Consider the following 22,385-nt stretch of genomic DNA (forward strand, 5'->3'; position numbering starts at 1 on the left):
ACAGGGTCTTGCGCGTGCTAGTCAAGCACTCTACCACTGAGCTAAATCCCCGACCAAAAAAAATAAATAAATAAAAATAAAAATATTTTTTAAAAATTTAAAAAAGAGCCGGGCATGGTGGTAGTGCATGCCTTTAACCCCAGCACTTGGGAGGCAGAGGTGCCCGGATCTCTGTGAGTTCAAGGCCAGCCTGGTCTACCTAGTGAGCTCCAAACCAGCTGGGGCTACAGGGAGACCCTGCCTCTTTTTCTTTGAACCCAGGGTCTTGCGCTTGCTAGTCAAGCACTCTACCACTGAGCTAAATCCCCAACCCCTGTCTCTTAAAGACAAAAAACAAAAAAATCAAAGCTGATGGGGCTGGAGAGATGACTTAGTGGTTATGAAAGCACTGGCTGCTCTTGCAGAGGACCCAGGCTTGGTTCCCAGCACCCACACGGCAGCTCACAACCATCTGGAACTCTAGTTCCAGGGATCTGATGCCATATTCTGTCTCTTCAGGCATTGCACAATATGGGTGCACTTATATACATTTAGGCAATTATAAATCAAATAAAAATAGTAAATAAAAATATTTTTAAAAGAACCAAAGCTGAGCTGGGTATGGTGGCCTTCACCGCCTTTAATCTCAGCACTTGGGAGGTAGAGGCAAGTGGACCTCTGTGAGATGGAGGCCAGCCTGGTCCAGTTCCAGGTCTGCTGGGACTACAAGGTGACTCTGTCTCAAAAAGACAAAAAATAAATAATTATCATTTAAAACAAAAGAAGAAAAACCACCTCAGCCCACAAAAAGATACTTGTCTGGACAGCAAGCTGAAGGTCAGCTTCAGTTATGTAGCACTGCCTCAAAAATAAATAAGCAGCCAGGCGTGGTGGTGCACGCCTTTAGTCCCAGCACTTGGGAGGCAGAGGCAGGTAGATCTGTGAGTTTGAGGCCAGCCTGGTCTACATAGTGAGTTCTAGGCCAGCTGGGGCTACAGGGAGACCCTGTCTAAAAAACACCAAAAAATAAAATAAAATAAAAAATAATAAGCCAGGTATGGTGGCATGTAAAAAATCAGAACCCCTAAAGAACAAAACAAAACATCCTGGAGGACAGGTTCTACCCCAGTTTTAGTGTAAGTTATAAATGATCTTGGTTAGTGGCTCAGTCAACAACTCCTTATGGCTGACACTAAGCTGCCCATCCTGTTGGTGAGAGGTAGAAATGCATTTTTAGCTCAACATAAGGGATTTCCTAGGCAGGGGGGTGCAGCTCAATGGTAAAGTATTTGCCTAACATGCGAGAGGCCTGAATTGAAATCCCTATAATGCAAAAACATAATTTTCTAAAAATTAATACTATGAATGAGACTTAAAGTTTTCAAACTATACAATGTCACAGGCATAGTAAGAATTCATAGGAATGTCATAAGGTATTTTATTTTATTCATTCATTTATTTTATGTATTTATTTGGTTTTTAAAAAATTTTATATGTATGAGTGTATTGTCTGCTACACCTGTGTCATGCAAGGCCCGAGGAAGTCAGAAGAATGCATCAGATCCCCTGAAACTAGAGTTACAGATGATTGTTGGTGCCCTGTGGGTGCTGGGAATCCAACCTGGGTCCTCTGAAATAGCAGTCAGAGCTCTTAACTGCTGAGCCATCCTTCCAGCCCATTTATTTGTTTGTTTAGTCTTTTTGAGACAAGGTCTCCCGGTAGCCCCAGCTGGCCTGTAGACCAGGCTGGCCTCAAACTCTGAGAGATCCCCCTGCCTCTGCCTCCCAAGTGCTGCAATTAAAGGCATGCAGCACCATGCTCTGCTATTTATTTCTTTTTTTGAGACAAGATCTCCCTTTAGCCCCAGCTGACCTGAACTCAAGACCAGCCTGGCCTGATCCTCCTGCCTCTGCCTCTTAGGATTAAAGGTATGTTCTATCATATCCCACTCCACATTTATTATTTTTTTAAAATAGCCATTAAGTTACTAGGAATCAAATACTTAAGCTGAAGTCAGGCATGGTGACACAGGCCTGTAATCCTAGCATTGGGGTCTAGGGGTATACCTCAGTGATACATCCTTGTCTAGCCTTGACAAGGTCACAGGTTAAAAGCAAAACAATAGGGGATGGAAAAATGGTTCAGTAGTTAAGAACATATGCTATTTTTCCAGTGGACCAGGATTCATTTCCCAGCAACCGCATGATGGCTAACAATTATCTCTAACTCCAGTTCCAGATCCAACAGCCTCTTCTGACAGCAGTGAGCACTGCATGCATGTGGTACATTTATATACATACAGGCAAAACACTCATATACCTAAAATAAAAATAAAATGCTAAAACAACAATAACAAAAAATAAGCCAGAAGGAAGTGGTGGTACAGGCTCTTAATCCCAGTTCTCAGGAGTCAGAAGCCAGTAGATCTCTCTGAATTCAAGGCCCAAAAAACAAAACAAAAACCCAAAACAAACCCAAATAATCTCAAGTCTTATCTATCAGGCTAATTCAGAGAATGAAGGTTACATAGTTAACATGTTTAAAGAAAATAGCATCATTTTGAACTAGTCTACATTGGCATAAAATAAACTTTAACATTCACATGTACAAGGTAAGATTTATCATACAGAACATAGTGGTCCATGCCATTAATCCCAGCACTCAGGAGACTGAGGCAGTAGGATTATGGAGTTTGAGGCCAGCCTGGGCTACATACCAAGAGTCTCAGAAAGCAAGGAGTAAGGTATAATTGTGATACTAGCTCCTAAGGAACCATGAAATAAAATGTTGGAACCAAAGATCAAAAAATGAAAAGGCAGCCAGGTGCGGTGGCACATGCCTTTAATCCCAGCACTGGGGAGGCAGAAGCGGGCCGATCTCTGTGAGATCCAGGCCATAGTGAGTTCCAGGTCAGCTGTGGCTACAGGGAGATCTTGTTTACAAAAAAGGAAGAAAAGGCATGCACTGGTATATAGAAGTAAGCACAGTGGCCTTCTAAGCAGTGGACCCAAGCTCAATTCCTGGACAAGGTATTCTTGTTACTTTGACAGGTGTGCTAGTGTACACCTTTAGTCTCAGGAGACAGAGGCAGGTAGATCTCTGTCAATGAGGCCAGCCTGGTCTACAAAGTGAGTTCTAGGTCAGTCAGCACCCAGGGTTACATAGTGAGATCTTTTCTCAAAACAAAGGGGGGGAAGGGGCCTGGAAAACTGGCTTAGCAGTTAAGAGCACTGGCTGTTCTTGTAGAGGCCCATAGTTCAGCTCTCAGCACCCACATGGTGGCAAACAACCACCTGTTAACTCCAGTTCCAGGGGATCCAATGCCCTCTTCTGTCCTCTGCAGGCAATACACACGTGGTGCACTTACACTCCAACATAAAAATAATTTTTAAAAAAAAGTTAAGCATTAGACTTGGTGTATAGCTCAGTAGCAGAGCACTTGCCTAGTAAGGTCCTGGTTCAATTGCTGTAATTGCAATAAAAGAAAGCATAAAACTCCATTAAAGCATGTCTAGCTGGTTTATAGATCTAGGGGGCATCTTGCTACATAGCCCAGACTAGCCTCAGACTTATGATATTCCTGTCTCAGGTTCCTGAGAGCTAGGATTACAGATATGTGCCATAAAACCCTGATCAGATTGAGACTGATAGTGGGACAAGTTATGCTTCAGGGGACTGGAGAGATGACTCAGCAGTTATACTTTCTGCTCTTACAGAGTACCCAGGTTTGTTCAGTTCCTAGCACTCACATCAGGCTGCTTACAATTGCCTGTAATTCCAGTTCCAAGGGATTGGATGCTCTCTTCTGGTCTCTATAGGCTCTTATACCAATGTGGTGCACATATAGACAAGCAATCATACAAATATACACATAAAATAAAAAAATAAAACTTGCTTTAAGGTTATGCTTCATGCCAGGTGCAGTGGCACATACCTTTAATCCCAGCACCTGGAAGGAAGAGGCAGGTGGATCTCTGTGAAAACAAGGCCAGACTGGTCTACACAGTGAGTTCCAGCCAGCTGTGGCTACAGGGAGACTGTCTCTTAAAACACAAAACAAAAAAACTAAGCTTCATATATGTGAGATATATCTACACAGAGCCAGAGGTGGTGGTACATGCCTGTAATCCCAATATTTGGGAACTGAAGGCAGGAGGATCAGGAGTTCAACACTATCCTCAGCTACAGAGCCAGTATGCAGCCAACCTGGACTATAGAAGACCCTGTGTCAATAAAAAAAAAATAAATAAATAAATAAATAAATAAATAAATAAATAAAAAACTATACAGATGCCTGGTTTTCTTATTAGAATACTAAGGATAGAAAAAAGAAAAAATATACAAAGAACAAAAAGCCAGAATCCCCTAATCTTATCTCAAACTTACTGCAGAAAAGAGGCATCAGTACTTATGAAAAAACAGACAAGAAAAAACTGCTCTTCTCTACACAGACAGTGTAACTGAAGATATATTGTCAATGAAGCCACAGAAAAACCTGCATTAAAGCTAGACATGGGGGCTGGAGAGATGGCTCAGCAGTTAAGAACACTGCTCTTGCAGAAGACCTGGGTTCGAATCCAAACACCCACATGGCAGCTAACAACTGTCTGTAACTCCAGTTTCAGGGGATCTGACAGCCTCTTCTGTCCTCTGCGGGCACTGACATGGGTGCACTTACCTACATGCAGGCATAACACTCATACACATAAAAATAATAAATAAAATATTTTGGGGCTGGAGAGATGGCTAAGCGGTTAAGAACACTGTTCTTGCAGAAGACCTAGGTTCAAATCCTAGCACCCACATGGCAGCTAACAACTGTCTGTAAGTTCCAAGGGATCTGACAGTCTCTTCTGTTCTATGGGGGCATTGCATGACATGGGTGCACTTACCTACATGCAGGCAATACACGCATACACATAAAAATAAATAAAATATTAAAAAAAAAAAGCTGGACAAGGATTATGCCTTTGATCCTAGCACTTAGAGGCAGAAGGATCAAGAGTTCAAAGCCAGCCTGGGATGCAAATTAAGACCTTATCTTTGGCAGGCACTTTTGAGGCAGAGGCAGGTGGATCACTGTGAGTTTTGAGGCCAGACTACTCTACCTACTAAGATCCTCTCTCAAAAAAGAAAAGACAGGGCTGGAGAGTACTCTCAGTGGTTAAGAACACTGACTGTTCCTGCGGAAGACCCAGGTTCAATACCCAGCACCACATAGCAGCTAACAACTGTCTGTAACTCCAGTTCCAGGGGATCCAACAGCCTCTTCTGTCCTCTGCAGGCATTGAACAGACATCGGTTCACTTACCTACATGCAGGCATAACACTCATACACATAAAATAAAACTCAAGTATTAAAAAAAAAAAAAAAAAAGACCTTATCTTTTTTGTGTGTGTTTTATGTGTTTGGCCTGCATATATGTAGGTACACCTGTGTGTGCAATGCCTGCATAGGGCAGAAGAGGGCATTGGATCCCCTAGGACTGGAACTATTGATAATTAGCTATGTAGCCTAGCAGCCTAGTGGGTTTTGGGAACCTAACCAGGCCCTCTGCAAGATAAGGTCTCTTTCTGAGACAGGCTCTCCCTGTATCCCCAATTGGCCTAGAACTTACTATGGAGACCAGGCTGACCTCCATCTCACAGAAATCCACTTGCCTCTACCCCCAGAGTGCTGGGACACATGGCTACAAGTATTTTTTTTTTTTTTAAAAAACATATGGTCCTCTGTAGCCCTATCTGGCCTCAATCTCAGATATCTGCCTGCCTTTGCCTGCCAAATGCTAGAATTAAAGATGTGCATGACCTCATAGCCAGTGCTCTTAACTGCTGAGTCATCTCACTAGCAGTAAAACTCTAATCTTAAAACCAGCAAGCAAGCAACAAACAACACCCCACCCACCCACCACCCCAAACACCTACATCCAGGAAGACTACAACACTGTTAGAATCTCTGGGTTTATAATATTCCCATTTCCACTAGCCTGTGACTTATTTAACACCCTCTTTTTCTGAGACAAGATCTCATTACATATAGCCCAGGCTGGCCTTAAACTTGAAATCCTCTTGCCTTAGCCTCCAGAGTGCCAGAATTACAGGTGTGTGCCACCATATATCCTGCCTTCCTATCAGTTTTTTCCATATAGCAAATGAGGATACTTAAGCTTCTTGCCTGCTGTAGAAAATCTTATGCTAAACTATTTGTTCAAGCATGTAAGAAAAAGTGGTGGGGGGGGGTGTTTGGTTTTCTTTGGTTTTGATTTTTTGGGGTTTTTTTTTTGAGACAGGGAGACCCTGTCTCAAAAAGACCAAAAAAATAAAATTAAAAAAATTTTTAAAAATTTATCTTTAACAAAGGAAGTATAAAATGGAAATGAAATTGACTTAACTATCCTCTCTCAGATGTGCAGTGGCTTGTTCCAGGAATGCTGTTTTCACATTCCAGTTCACTGCTAATGAGGTCTACAATCAATGTCAAGAGCCACATCCATCATGTGCACAGCTCAGTGTTAGAGATGAATGTCATCCCCTGAACTTGCATAAGACTGGAAACTCTCTCTCCTTATCCTCCAATTTCTAGGTGGCAAAAAGAAGCAGTGAAACCTAGACAATACACCCTCCATTTCTCATCAAAGCTGAGACACAGTACTTTAAAGTACAGGTGTGGTGGCTCATGCCTGCAATCCTAGCATTTGGAGGCTGATGCAGAAGTATTGCCATGAATTTGAGGCCAGCCTCGGTACATAGTAACCTCTAGGCCAACCTGCGCTAGAGTGAGACCCTACCTGGACAAAACAAAACAAAAGCAAATAACCAGAAAAACCTTCAAAACAGTTTTCAGTCAAATCTAGGAAATTCATCTAACTCAACCTTTGCACTCACTATATCAGAAACTGAAAGAAAAATGTCAAATCCATTAATATCAGAATCTGGATCAAATCAATTCTTACTCATTCTATGGGTTAATAATGTTACTTAGAGGCCACTCCTATTCCTCACTGTAGGAACATGACCCAGAAAAAATAACACTTAAGTCTTCGGATTACAAGAACACTTTTACCCCTCTGCTAACTGTGCTCATGTAACTTCAGTCTATGCTTATGAAAGCTGGGTTTTGTTTTTTTTTTAATCTTTTGAGACAGGGTCTCCCTATAGCCCCAGCTACATATAACTTTCTATGTAGACCAGGCTGGCCTCAAACTCAGAGATCCTTCTGCCTCTGCCTCCTGAGTGCTGGGATTAAAGGCATGCACCACCGTGCCTGGCTGTCTCTTTAAACTCAAGTCACTGTATCAGGCACTGCATAACGGGAGAGCAGGCCACTTCTATATTGGCTTTTATTGTGAGTGCTAAAGAGAGCAATGAAGGAATAAGCATAATGTAATGGTCGGTCATAAGAAGACAGGCATCCACTAGCCAAAGGCAGTATCTAATTCTATGAAGAACTGGCTTGTCCCTTGTTAAATGCACAAAGCAACACAGGCAGGTACATCTTTTGCTCTCTGTAACTCACCCTATTAAGTATGGCTCACGTCATAGCTGCAGATCACTGTCCCCTTTGTGCAGGATTCTTTGTGCGTGGTGCTAGGGACTAAACCCAGAGACTCAAGCATGCTAGCACACAGCCTACTCTCCTGATTCTTGCCAAACACAATTAATAGTAAGCAATCTCCTATCTATTAAAATAAAAAACTTTTGTGTAGGAAAATTTCATTTAAGTGTATTGCTATATACCACTTATTACATTCTAATCTGTGTGAACCTACCTTGTTTTAGACAATAACAGACAGAAAGCAAGAAAGAAGTTAGGATATAGATGAGAAAAATTAATAGGTTAATTCCTCTGAATTCAGGTGGTTATTAGTCAAAGTATGTTAAGTAGATCAATCAGAACATTCAGTTATACAGTTTTAAGTTTACTCATTGCAAATTTGACATTAAATGCCAAAATCAGTACTTAATGGTTTGACATATATAACAAACATCACAAAGCTGGTGTTTCTATCAGCATTCCTACAAAGCTGTAAGAGGTTTGAAAGGGAGACCCTGTAGCAGATCTCTTCTTTTCTACATTTTGCACATTATGTACCTCCAAAGCCAAGGCTGTCTTGTCGTAGGCATTAGGGACTCGCTTCTGGATAACCCTGGCATAAATGGGCCCATTCTGGAGGTTAGGGAGCGGAGTGTTGACGCTGGGTTGGGCATAGGGCCCAGGCTCCGGCCCACCCAGTGGCTGTGGGTGGGAACCCTCCTGGTTACCTCCAATCAGAGCCGATACTGAGGCGGAGGCAGGTCTATACTTCTCCACGTAAGGGACTGGAATCATCCCCCTCTTTCCTTCGCTGTCCTCTGCATTCCACCACTGCTCTTCAGGTTTATCCCGGATTCTCAGGATGTCTCCTTTCTTAAAGGGAAGATCTTCTTCATCATTCCCATTAAAGTCAAAGAGGGCTCGCACATACTCTGCCTCCTCCTGCCTGAGAATCACTCCACTACCCTGCCTGGATCGGGAAACTGGTTCTATCAATGTTGTAGTGTCCAAATAGTGTATTTTGTAGAATTCCAGTAAAGCAGGCAATGAATCAAATTCTTGATCTCCTATTCGGAGCCTGGAGGGATTCACTCCTGGAAAAAACAGGGCAGAAGGTTATTTAAAGATATACTATACAGAAGATGAAACATTAAGCATTTCCCATATACATTCAGTTAATATTTAACAAGCAGAGAAATTACTCCCTTTCCTCACAGCAAATGGGTACCATGGGGACAGACAGAGAAAGAACCATGACCAGGCTACTTGGTTTGCTCTCACAGTACAACATGGGTACTTTTTGCTCCTTCTCCCAATATGCTCTGCTGCTGCCCATTAACAGAGTAGCATAAGGTACAAGGCTTTGTTACAATCTTTCCAACCTCAGGAAATGCAGCAAGCTCTTTTTTAATTGGTTCCAGCAACTGCTACAGCAAAAAATGAGGACTGCTTGGTCACCACTCTAAGCCCACACATTAGTACCCCTAGAATGTCTAACTATGAAGAAGACTTTTTTTTGTTGTTCCTTTTGAGACAGGGTCTCCCTGTAGCCCCAGCTGTCCTGGAACTCACTATGTAGACCAGGCTGGCCTTGAACTTACAGAGCTATGCCTACCTCAGCTGGGATTAAAAGCATGTGTCACCACACCAGGCAGAGAAACATTTTTTTAATAATATTTTAATTATTTATTTTAATTTTATGTGTATGAGTATATTGCCTGCATGTATGTGAGTGCACCCATGTCCTGCAATGCCGCAGACGTCAGAAGAGGGAATCGGATTCCCCTGGAACTGGAGTTAAGGACGGTTCCTAGCTGCCATGTGGGTGCTGGGAATTGAACCTGGGTCCTCTGCAAGAGCAGTCAGTGCTCTTAATCGCTGAGCCATCTCTCCAGCCCCTATTATTTTTTTTAAGTGTATGAGTATATTGCCTGCATGTATGTGAGTGCACCCATGTCCTGCAATTCCGCAGAAGTCAGAAGAGGGAATCGGATTCCCCTGGAACTGGAGTTAAGGACGGTTCATAGCCACCATGTGGGTGCTGGGATCTGAACCCAGGTCCTCTGCAAGAATATTCAGTGCTCTTAACTGCTGACCCATCTCTCCAGCCCCAACATTCAGTATTCTTAACCTCTGAGCCATCTCTCCAGGCCCAGGAGAGAAACATTTTTAAGACTAACTTTTTTGATCTACGAGCCAAAAAAGGAGGGGCTGGAGAGATGGCTCAGCAGTTAAGAACACTGAATGTTCTTGTAGAAGACCCGGGTTCAGATCCCAGCACCCACATGGTGCCTAACAACTGTCCATAACTCCAGTTCCAGGGGATCCACCAGCCTCTTCTGTCCTCCACCAGCATTGCACAACACGGGTGCACTTACCTACATGCAGGCAATACATGCTTACACGTAAAATAAAAATAATAAAATATTTTTTTAAAAAGCCAAAAAAGGCAAAAACCCAAGGAATTAAAAAACTATGTAAACTGCTTAAAAATCAATTCTTGTGGGGCTGAAGAGATGACTCAGCAATTAAGAACACTTTGCTGCTCTTGCAGAGGACCAAGGGCTTCAGTTCCTAGCACCCACATGGTGGTCAACAATCATCCTTAACTTCAGTTCCAAGAGACACGATGCCCTCTTCGGGTCTCCATGGGCATTGCATGCACATGGTATACTCATCCATGCAGGCAAACCACTTGTAAAATAAAAATAAAGGGCTGGAGAGATGGCTCAGGGGACCCGGGTTCGATTCCCAGCACCCACATGGTGGCTACAAACTGTCCTTAACTCCAGTTCCAGGGGAATCCAAGCCCTCTTCTGACCTCCGCGACACTGCACAACACAGGTGCACTCACATGCAGCAATACACTCATACACATAAAATAAAAATAATACTAATAAATTTTTTAAAAACAATCAATTCTTTGCCAAGTATGGTAGCACATGCCAGTAATCTCAGCACTTGGGAACTGGAGGCAGTTCAGGACTAAGAGTTCAAGGTCACCCTGAGCTGTGTAGAGAGTTTAAGGCCAGCCTAGACTATATAAAAATTCTGACTTGCTGGGTGTGGTGGCACATGCCTGTAGTCCCAGCACTTGGGAGGCAGAGGCAGGTGATCTCTGTGAGTTCAAGGCCAGCCTGGTCTACATAGTGAGTTCCAGGACAGCTGGGGCTTACAGGGAGACCCTGCTTCAAAGAGACCAAAAAAACAAAAAAAATCTGACTTAACTGACAACCTGAGGGAATTCTCATGGCTTGAGAAAGACTTCCTGAAGAGGTTGTTCATTCTTAGTAGTGTAGTTTGCAATTCTTAATGGCAAATAATAAGTTTCAGTAGAAAAAAAAATTCTGACTTAACAAAAAACAAAAAATGAAAAATGGACTGAAGATGTAGCTTTGTTGGAAGAATGCTTAGCATGCATGAAGGCCTGGGTTTGATTCCAAGGACCAAAACCTGAGCATGGTGGTTTATGTCCATAATCCTAACACTCTTGGAGTAGAGACAGGAAGATAATTAGTTCAAGGTCATCCTCAGCTATATAACAAGTTGGAGAACAGCTTGGGCTACACGGTAAGACTCTGCCAACTCCTTTACCCCATATTAATTTCTGCTAACACACCAAGAATCCAAGAGAAAGGACCTAAAAGGAACACTTAAAATTCATGACACAAATGTGTGTGCTCTATGTGTATGCAAGCCTCTAATTCCAGTACTTGGACAGTAATAAGACAATCAAGAGTTCAAGATCATCTTGGCTACACAGCAAGTTGAAGCCAGCCTGGGATACATGAAATCCTACCTCAAAAGTAATTTAATTACATTTATGTATTTATTTACTTATTGTCTGTGTGAGCAAGCATGTGTGTACACTTGATAAAATGTGCATATGGAGGTCACAGGACAACTCACAGGAGTCAGTTTTCTCTTCCTACCATGGGGTCCCAGGGATCAAACTCAGGTTGTCAGGCTTAGAGGCATGTTCCTGAACCAACTCACCAGCCTCATCCCCAGAAAAAATTCTGATGAGAAATACAAACATTACTAGCATTCAGTTAAGCACTCAAAATACCAAATCATCTTCACTGGATTTTAAAAGACTTGTATTTGTTTTATGTGTATGTGTGTGTACTTAAGTGTATATGTGCACTACATGCATGCAAGTGCCTGCAAAGACCAGAAGAGGGCCAAACTTGTGTTCTCTGCAAGAGCAGCAAATTCTCTTAACTACTGAGCCATCTCTCCTGCCTCTCTTAGCATTTCTTGACTAACAGTTCTATAGAAAACCTAGGTTTTTGTCAGGTATAGTATGGTGGTATGTGCCTATAATTTCAGCATTCAGAAAGCCAAGCTACACAGACACATACTGTCTCAATAACACCTCCAAAAGTGTGAAAACAAAACAAAAACCTAGTGTGGAATAATGAATTCTTAACTTCATTATTATTGTGAGTATCGTGTGTGCACATCACATACATGTGTAGAGGTCAGAGAGCAACTTCCACCTTTACATGGACTTCTGAGTAGGCTTGCTCAAGCAAGTTCCTTTACCTATTGAGCCATCTTGTCAACCCTTGAATAGTATTCTAAAAATCATTGATATAGGGGCTGGAGAGATGGCTCAGTGGTTAAGAGTACTAGCTGCTCTTGCAGAAGACCCAAGTTCCATTCCCAGCACCCACAGGGTGGCTAACAACCATCTGTTAATTCTAGTTCTAGAGGATCCTCTTCTGGCCTCTACAACCATTATGTACACGTGGTACACTTACACCCATACAGGGAACACACTGCGTCTGGCTATATATTATTCTTTATCAGAGGTCTGGAGAGATAGCTCAGCAGTTAGGACAAAACAATGTTTTAAAAAACCCAAACCTGAGGCTGGGAAGATGGCTCAGCAGTTAAGAGTGCTTCCTGCTCTTCTAGAGGATGTAAGTTGTGTTCATAGCACCAAGGCTCTGCTCTTGCAGAGGACCTGGGTTCAATTCTCAGCACCCACATGGCAGCTAACAACCATCCATAACTCCAGTTCCAGGGGATCCGATGCCACCTTCTGACCTCCATGGGCATTGCACAATATATATATATATTCTTTATCAACATAAATGTACCTCTGAAATGAAGGAAAGGGGTAAAATGAAACTCTATCCAGCTTTAAGCAGCTGACAACAGACAAAAAGGCATGAACACTGGATGGTGAGCAAGAAAAAAAGTAGCATATCTTAGTAAAATATCTTTCCACATGGCTTTTATTGCAATAGAAATGTGCTCCTATAAAAACTAGCAGCAGCAACAATAAACTGTCCTAAGATACAGCAAATCACAAGGAAAAAGCAATTCTGACCACCCATGAACATTTCTAAAGCACTTCGCTCTAAGGAAGGCAACCACTCCCTGTCATCCATTGTTATGGTTCCTTTATATTACAGTGCTAAGGGCAAGAAAATGTGCTTTTGTGTGATGGGGAACTGCCAGAAGAACCAATACTACTAAGCCAGATCCCTTTGAAAGATTAGTGGGGGAAGGGGAGACTGGTAGTTTCTCTAGCATTGAAAGTAAGATGAGGGCCTGGAGAGATAACTTAGAGGTCAAGAGCACTGGCTGTTCTTCCAGAGAACAGCACCTACATAGTGGCTCAAAACCATTTGTAACTCCAGTTCCAGGGGATCTGATGCCCTCTTCTGGCCTCCATGGGGACCAGGCATGCATGTAAACACACTCATACACATAAAGTAAAAATAGAAATAAAAATATTTTAAAAAAGGAAAATGTGGGGCTAAAGAGATGGCTCAGCAGTTAAGAGCACTTACTGCTCTTGCAGAGGACCAGGGTCCAGTTCCCAGCACCAACATGGTACTCACATCCATAATTCCAATTCCAGGGGATTGGACACCCTCTTTTGGTATCTGTGGGGACTGCACACATATGGTACACTAATATACGTGCAGGCAAAACACACATAAAATGAAAATTATCAAAAAAATTTTTAAAAGGAAGATATAAGTTTAATTCCTTTCTTATTCTAATGCCGCATGGTGTGAACTGGACTCACTGATCTTTTGGTTTGGCAATTCCAACTAAACAAATCTAAAATATCAAGAAAATTTTTGACATACTTTATCTATAAATTAATTTTCTATGTTAAATGCTACAATAAGGAAGGAATGCCTAGTTTTACGCACTGTGGGCAACCAGACCCATGAGGCAAGCACATTTCACTGATCCAAACTCCAGGAGCAAAGGAATGGGAAAAGAACATACACAAATCCCAGATAAGCCCAGACCTCACCACAGCTATGTATTGTGGCTCCTTTTCCCTTCTCCTGACCACAAACAGCCAAAGGCAGGAAACAGAAGGGCGGGAAAGGAAGGAGATACCGTCAGTTAGTCTAGAGAACAGAACCAACTACAGAATTCTCGTATCTGAAACTTGGAAAACATCACTTTCTCTACATCACACAGGCATTGAACCTAAGTAGTCACACATGCTAGGCAAGTTTTATTTTGAGACAGGGTCTTACTTTCTCAAGCAGCTTTGATTATAGGCTTATATCACCAGGCTTGGCTTGAATGTGCAGTTACAAATTAACGCATTCAAAAATAAAAAATTACCCAGGTGTGGTTGGTACATGTCTATAATCACAGAACTGAAGACACAGAAATGGAAGGACTGACCTGCATTGGAGGCCAACCTGGTCTACACAGTGAGTTCCAAGCCAGTGAGAGCTACATAAGGAGACACAGACACTATAACTGAAGAAACAAGTAAACATTGGGGGGGGGGGTGATCTTCTGTTCTCTGCAAAACCCATTACTCTAAAGCATTTCAGTCTTCAGGCAACATCAATTTTTACAATGCCATTATTCCTCAAAGAATTCAGTAACACCTGAGAGCTTTGTACTAAAACAGGCCAGGTTATTTCTAACCAAGTATCACCAACAGCTGCTCCATCATAAGCCTCTCAGGAATCTCAAAGCACATCCTTGCTCCTTCATTCCCAATCTTCTTTTCCTCTGCCTATGGCATTACAGAAGTTGCTTAAATACTCCCAGTTGGACAAATATCCAATATAATGGGCTAAAAGCTGCTGGCTTCCATCTAAGAAGGGAGCCTAAAAAGACTATGAAGACCTAGCATGGTGACAAATGCCTACAATCCCAGTATTTGGGAGGTGGAGACAAGAGGATCAGGAACTCAAGTTGATCCTTGGACACACGGCGAGTTCCAGATCAGCTTGGGATCTATGAGGCCCTGTTTCAAATAAAATAATAAATAATAATAAAATAAACAAAAAGTATAGATATATATGGTTCTCCCTATAGATTGAAAAAATAAAACTTCTGGGCCAGGTGTGGTGGCGCACACCTTTAATCCCAGTACTTGGGAGGCAGAGGCAGGTGGATCTCTGTGAGTTCCAGGCCAGCTGGGGCTATAAGGAGACCCTGTCTCAAAAAGGCAAAAAAATAAAAAATTTTAAAAAACTTCTAAGAAACAGTGGATATCAACATGGTTGGTACCTTGCAGATTCAAGTTTCAAGGAACTAGATTTTCACTTATTAGCTATATAAGCTGATAGCTACTCTGTGCCTCAGTTTCTCATTCTGTAAAACACCTTTCTAATCAAGTTTCTAAAAGTGGCTGGTACCTGGCACAGAGGGTGAGGCAGGATGAAGAGAAGAGCTAAGATTTGGAGACAATCTGACCTGTGAAACTCTTCTCTTAAAAAAAAAAAAAAAAAATGGCTAGGAGGCCAGCAAGAGAGCTCAGCAGGTAAAGGCACTTGATGCACAAGCCTTATGAACTAAGTTTGATCCTTGGAACCCACATAAACATGGAAGGAGAGAACCAACTCCTCAAAGTTGTCCTCTGATCACAGACATGCCATGGCATGTGAGCTCGCATACACATATCACACATACACAAAATAATAAAAAAAAATTTTTAATAAATTAAAGTGAATGGAGATGGGCAAGATGGTTTAGTGAGTATAGGCACTTGCAGCCAAGCCTGATGACCTAAGTTTGATTCTCAGACTCCATATGATGAAAAGAGAAAACTGATTCACACAAGTTAGATCCATGTGTCCCATGGCATGCACACAGCAACACACACACACACACACACACACACACACACGGTGGGGGACTGGTACATGGGTACTCAATGAAATGAAAACTCAGCTTAATCCTCTCAATCCCTCTCACTTCCTTTAAAAATGTTCAATTTAAGGTTGGGGACATGGCTCAGTGGGTTAAGTGCTTAAGGATCTGAGTTTGTATTCCCAAGCACCCACACAAAAAGCCAGGCCTGGCAACACTCACCTGTAATCCCAGTGCTAGGAGTCTATGATTGGAAGTCCCCTGGGGACTGACTAGCCAGCCAGTCTAGCAAACTGGTGAGCTCTCATAAGAGACCCAAACTCAAAAACTCAAGAGGAAAGCAGCAGCAGAAGACACCCAACACCAGCTCTTAGCCTCCACAGATGTGCTCACTATGTACATCACATATCCAACAACAAAAATAATTTCAATTTACCAAAAAATCCTTGTTGGCTACACTTTTTGCCAGAGAAGAGTGCACAGAATTTCCAGATGCTTCTCAAAAGCAGTATGGTCTTGACAGCCTTAAAAAATTCAGCACCCTTGGAAAGCTGCAATGCACACACAGAAGCATAGTAAAGGTGTGGCAAGTCCTGACATAAATAAGGCTATTTCATCTTACATGGTACTATTTTTTTATGTAAAGCCTCTCAGTAACTACTAAAGAACTCTGGATTGTTGGGCTACCCTGATCCCCCACCTCAAAAGTGAGGTAAGTTCTTACTCTTCCTCACCCACTAGGGCAGCAGGTAGGAAGCTTTAAGTTGAGCAGCAGTCACAACGCTATTTCCATGAACTAGATCCAAGGTTCTTTTATATTTCAAGCACTCCATCCTTTCCTAGCTAGCAAGATCCCCCAGAGGCCACTGGCACTTACTAACCTAAAGGTTCTGCCAGAGAACCTTTCAGAGCTCAGGTTTTCCATTTCAACTACCCTCCACCTCATTGTTATGTTCTTAAGATGAATATTTATATCCTGAATATTGACTCAATATGCCTGCCACATTCCAAGTATTTGATATGCTTTAAAAAAAAAAACTTCATTTAATCATTAAAACAACCCTATGAAGTCAGTATTACTATTTTCCCTCTTACACAGATGAAGCTAAAAAAACTTCCCAAAGTTATACAAACCCAGGCTCAAGGTTGTCACTATAAGAATGTATTATTGGTGGGGCTGGAGAGATGGCTCAGCAGTTAAGAACACTTGCTGTTCTTCCAGAGGACCTGGTTCCATTCCCAGCACCCACATGGCAATTAATAACCATTCCTAATTCCAGTTCCAGAGGATCTGACACCCTCTTCTGGCCTCTGTGGGCACTACACCTATGTGGTGCACTTACATACAAGCAGGCAAAACACTCATATATGTTAAAAATTTTTTTTTTTTTTAAAAAAGAATGTGAGGCTGGAGAGGTGGTCCAGAGGTTAAAAGCACTGTCTACTCTTGCAGAGGACCTGGATTCAGTTCTCATCACCCACATGGTGGCTAACAACCATCTGTAACTCAGTTCCAGGGGATCCAACTCCCTCTTCTGATTTCTGTGGGCACTGCAGGTGCACTTACATACACGAAGGCAGTATACTCATACACATAAAAAATACATATATAGGCTAGGCATGGTGGCACACATCTTTAACACTAGCACTTGGGAGACAGAGGCAGGCGGATGTCTGTGAGTTCAAGGCCAGCCTGGTCTATACAATGAGTTCGGGTCAGCTGGGACTACAGGGAGACCCTGTCTCAAAAAGACACACACAAAAAAAATATATATATATATAAAATTTATTATTTTTTTAACCTCTGTGGGCACCGCATGAAAAAATATATATAAAAGAATTTATTACTTATTCATTTTCTTTTTTTTTGAGGCAGTGTCTCATGTAGCCCAGGATGATGGTCTCCAATTCAATGTATAGTTGAGAAGTTTTGAACTTGTGCTTTTTCTGTCTCCAACTCTAGAGTGCTGGGATTATAGGCCTGTGCACATGCCTGATTTATGTGGTGCCGGGGACTGAAACCAGGGCTTCATACATGCCAGGCAAGTACTCTATCAACTAAGTTACATCCCCAGCCTCTCATTCAGTTTTGAGGACTCTACTGGTCAAAGTCTAGTAGTTCATCATTGTTCCAAGGGAAAGAAATTAGTGGATCGGTTCTTCCAAGTCTTCCCAAGTGGTTTACCATGAAACCCAACCTGACAGATTATGACCAGTAAACCTAACCAAACTCTCCCCTATGGCTCTGGGGCACAGTCAAGATGCTCCCAGGCTATAGCAGCATAGGAGATCTGTGGAAGCTAAAGATCTCTGATAAGTAAAACCAGATCATTCAGCTGGATGGGACAATTCATGTCTGCTCTTAACCTGAGCACTCAGGAGGTTGTAGCAAGAGGATCACAACAAGTTTGAAGCTAGTCTCGTCTACATAGAGAGTACCAAGTCAGGGCAAGACCCTGTCTCAAACAAGTATCATTGGAAAAAAGTGAGAATCTGGGGCCTATCCTATCCACATCCCTCTTAATTTACCTGTGTTGTATGTGTGCATGTGCACATACATGATGTGTACCTGAATGAAGGCAAGCACAGAGTCAGAGAATAATCCTCGGGAGTCAGTTTTCTCCTTCCACTGTGGGCAGAGGGATCAAACTCTAGTCCTCAGGCTTGCAAGGGCAAGGGCTTTTAACTGGTAAGCTGTTCTGCTGACCCTTATTTTTATTTAATTTTTTTGTCTTTTTGAGACGGTCTCCCCTGTAGCCCCAGCTGGCCTGGAACTCACTATGTAAATTAGGCTGCCCTTGATCTCACAGAAATCTGCCTGCCTCTGCCTCCAGAGTGCAGGGACAAAAGGCCCAGCCTTATTTATGTATCTATGAGCACGAATGTGTTACAGTGGACAATGGTGGACAACTTTGGGAGTCAGTCTCTCCTTCCACCTTGTGGGTCATGGGGATTGAACTCAGGTCCTTAGACTTACCAGCAAGTGCCCTTAACCAAGAAGCAATCTCATATGCCCTGCTTATTTTTATATTTTTCAGTGCTAGATATCAAACCAGATATAGGACCTTACATATGCTATTATTTCCAGTCCCATCAATGAATTTTTAAAAATGTAATAGAAAAAAACAGAGTTTATTAAGAAAGAGAAATACACTCCTGAGAATGAGAGCAGGTCAGCAAGCTGGGAAAAGGCATATGCTCAAAAGCCTACTCATGAGTCTTGGTTTTTTAGAGACAGGATCTTACTACATAAGATGACCTGGAACTCATCATGGTCCTCCTGCTTTTGCCTCCCAAGTGCTGGCTGGGATTACAAGAATAGACCACCACACCTGGTTGCCCCTTTGATCTTTAAACATATTCTAAGACCCCAGGGCTGAGACAAGTATTAAGGATGAGTCTTCTATGTATACTAATGGAATCCCAAAACAATTTACAACAAAAAGTCAGAATTATACAGTAAAAGGGTCATTTCTCTGGTCCAAATACCTAGGTTCAAATTCTGGTTGTTACATGGTGGGTGACCTTACACAACTTAATTAATCTATTTCCTCTCCCATAAAAAGAAAGTATTTTAGGGGCTGGAGAGATGACTGAGTGGTTAAGAGCACTGACTGCTCTTATAGAAGACTCAGGTTCGAATCCCAGCACCCACATGACAGCTAACAACTGTCCTAACTCCAGTGCCAGGGGATCGGATGCTCTCCTCTGTCCTCCCCGGGCACTGCACAACATGAGTGCACTTACATACACGCAAGCATAACACTCATACACATAAAATAAAAACAAGTTTTTAAAAAGTAAATATTTTAGTAAGAGATCACAGTATCTCACTCACTAAACTTAGAGTAATGCATTATAAACTATTTAGCAAAACACCTGGCAAACAATACCAGTCAATAAATGTTAGCTATTAATATTGTATATGTCTCTCTAAAATTCAAGTAATTCTATATGTGGCTTTGAAAGAAAAAGGGCTTAATGGGCAGGAGAACAAAGATTAAGTAATCATTACAAAATAAAGACAGCAAGTGAACTGACTGCCCTACACAGAAAATGGGGTACACCGCAGAACTGTCACAATGCTCCGCACCTTTTCACACCTCATCCACAAACTGTGGCAATCTTCACCTTCTTTGCTTGACCAAGGATCTGAATTCTTTATCTATTTTGAAAAGGTGGAGCTACTGAGATATAAAACCACAATGCCAATGTATAGAGAACTATCAAGCTAACAAGCCAGCCTGCTGCCATTCCCAAATTTTATGACAAAATACAAGCACATACAAAAGGTTGAGGGTTTTTTTCTTTTTTGCACCATTTAGGATACACCCAGACTGCCCACATGCCAGGCAAATGTTCTACCACCGAACTACATCCTCAGCCCGCCCCTCAACACCTACATTTAACTTTATTTTGAAACAGCATCTTGCTAAATTGCCCAGGCTGGCCTAGAACTTTCAACTTTCCAGCCTGAGCCTTCCAAGTAGCTGTAATACAGGCATGAGCTACCAGGCCCAGCTGCCTTTTTTTTTAGACAGGATCTTGCTATGTAGCCCAGGGTGGCCTCAAACTTGTGGAAATCCTACCACTTAAGTCTCCTAAGTGCTGGAATTATGAGCATGCACTACGAAGTCTAGCAGAAAACTGAATTTTAACAACAGGTATCTTGCAGATGGTATCAGAGTAGAATTTATCTGGTTTAAGAAAAATATATTGCATCCACATTCCTATCTTTTTTTATAATAGTAAACCAAAGGGACCTAGAAAGATCTAGAATAATGTGCAAACTAAAAAGACCTCAATACTCAATTTTTAGCCCTTAATTTGTGTCTGTTAACTCACCCCCTCATTTCTGGTCAAAGTGAGTAAGACTAAATTAGGACTATCCTAAAAGGGTACAACTGCTAAGGCTGACCAGGGAGGCTGGTAGGGAATCTTCATTCATGAGACTGGCTTAGATCTGAGAGGAAACAGTTCCCACTTAGAACAAGAACCCACGAAGAATCCTGGTGCTGTTACACATAGATACAAAGACAACAATAATCTCAGAACTACTCAGTATCTCACAAACTTTAAATACTAAGTGCATGTATTTCCAAGACCATTCAGTAGTACTAAGTGCATGTATTTCCAAGACCACTCCAATAACATGAGTAAGACAGTTACATCTCAACGATCCTTGACAACGGAGACTCAAGTGGGATAATTTCTCGGTGGAGCTTCCAGCAGGGTCTGTTTCCAATATCCTGGAACACTGACCACAGCCCCAACTTATTGAGCAAGAAAAGGCTCAAAACTACACGACTGATATCGTTTGAGCCCCAAGGAAAATGAAGCCATTCAATTCTAGAGCTGTTCCCACTGGCTTATGCCTGGTTTATTTACTGGGAGTGGGGGGTGGGGTGGGAGAAATAACTTTCCTCCACTAAGCACTTTCAGACTGGAAACCCTAATTGCAGCCGGCAGTCTTTTGGACACTATAACCTCTTGGACAGTTTGCCAGCCAGGCATCAATTATGCAGGGCTGGTCATAGAAGGCTTTTTTCTATCACCAAAGCACTTAGTTCACCACCTTCATCTTCCAGAAGGGAAGAGCACGGTAAAAGCATTTTGGAAAAATGCCCAAGAAAGGAAAAAGCTGACCGGCTTCCTGAAGGTGTCTCCATCCCTCCCGGCCAGTATGTGGTGACTTCCTACCAAAGGCCACCAGGGGAGTATGGCCAAACCCGGCTCTCCAACACTGCAGGAAATGTTTCAAGCCTAAAACCCACTTGTAGAATTAGCAGATCCATTCTGGACACCGCTGCTAAGTGATGCCCCCGCAGTGCCAACATCCCCCTCAGCTCTTTGTCCCCACCTAGCCTGGCCTTGCCCTGCCCTTGGGCCTGACCTGGGCGTCAGCCCCACCCTGGGGCCGCAGCAGTTCCCCTTCCCCAGGCTCCCAAGGCACACCCAGAGGCCTCGGTCAGCGGCTCCGCCTCCCCCACACTCCCGCTCGTTGGTGAGAACCAGCCCGGGCAGCAGGCTGCTCCCCTGCCAGGGTCACCCCAGCCCTCGTGGGAGTCAGCTCGCCAGGAGCAGCCGGTCAGAGTTCCCCCGCCCTCACCCCCGCCCCGGCCTCCCATTCGTCTGTCCCTCACCCGGCGGAGGCTGAGCGGGCGACGGTGGCACTGGCGGGCGCGGGCCGCTGCTGTTGATGATGTAGTGGGAGACTCGCGAGTTCTCGGAGACGCTAAGCACATAGTCCCCGGGGCTGGTGCTCGAGTCCCGCACCAGGAACACCCCATGCCGCTGGCCCTGCAATAGCGCCACCGCCTCCTGCCGGCTCAAGCGGCCCCAGTACCAGCTACTCCGCTCCTCCGAGTCGAAGTTGCCCGCCATGGCCGCCTCCGCGCCTTCACGCTGGGCCGCCGCCGCCACCCGCACCCCTCCAGCCCTGGCGCCCGCCGCCCAGCGGACCGGCTCCGGTATCAGCCTCACAGCAGCGCCCGAAATGGCGGCGGCGGCCGCGGGCCTTCCCCACCGGAAATGACGCGCTCTCTACCCGAGGGAGGCTGCCGGGAAGGGGACTGCCGCCCGCCATTGGGAGAAGGGCAAGGGAGCCTTGGGGCCTGCAGTGCGCATGCGGCCCCATGGGCGTCGCCTGGTCCAGGCTAGAACTGCAGGCGATGGGGAGGCGGAGCCTAAGAGAAGGGGCGGAGCCTCCGCCTGCAGTCTTATTTGTCTTTGACAGATGGGTGGTGAAATTCTTTCCACCAGGCTTTAAAGAAC

The 22,385-nt window shown here is 43.4% G+C and overlaps 1 protein-coding gene across 2 annotated transcripts in view; it reads right to left on the minus strand.

Moving 5' to 3' along the window:
* The window catches only part of Crk (CRK proto-oncogene, adaptor protein), a 31,610-nt gene extending 9,456 nt beyond the window's left edge, over positions 1 to 22,154 (minus strand). The window contains exons 1-2 of one of the 2 annotated variants that reach the window (XM_008828768.3): positions 21,755 to 22,154; positions 8,243 to 8,608 (exon numbers count right to left, since the gene is read on the minus strand). In XM_008828768.3, coding sequence (XP_008826990.1) covers positions 8,243 to 8,608; positions 21,755 to 21,995 — 607 coding nt within the window. In that variant the 5' untranslated portion in view covers positions 21,996 to 22,154. Of the gene's footprint in view, positions 1 to 8,072; positions 8,609 to 21,754 lie in introns of both variants that reach the window. The other variant, XM_008828767.3, reaches the window with a different exon arrangement.
* Positions 22,155 to 22,385: the final 231 nt, after the last annotated feature.

The sequence above is a fragment of the Nannospalax galili genome, unplaced genomic scaffold, assembly GCF_000622305.1.
Source record: "Nannospalax galili isolate Female #2095 unplaced genomic scaffold, S.galili_v1.0 scaffold212, whole genome shotgun sequence".
Lineage (NCBI taxonomy): Eukaryota > Metazoa > Chordata > Mammalia > Rodentia > Spalacidae > Nannospalax > Nannospalax galili.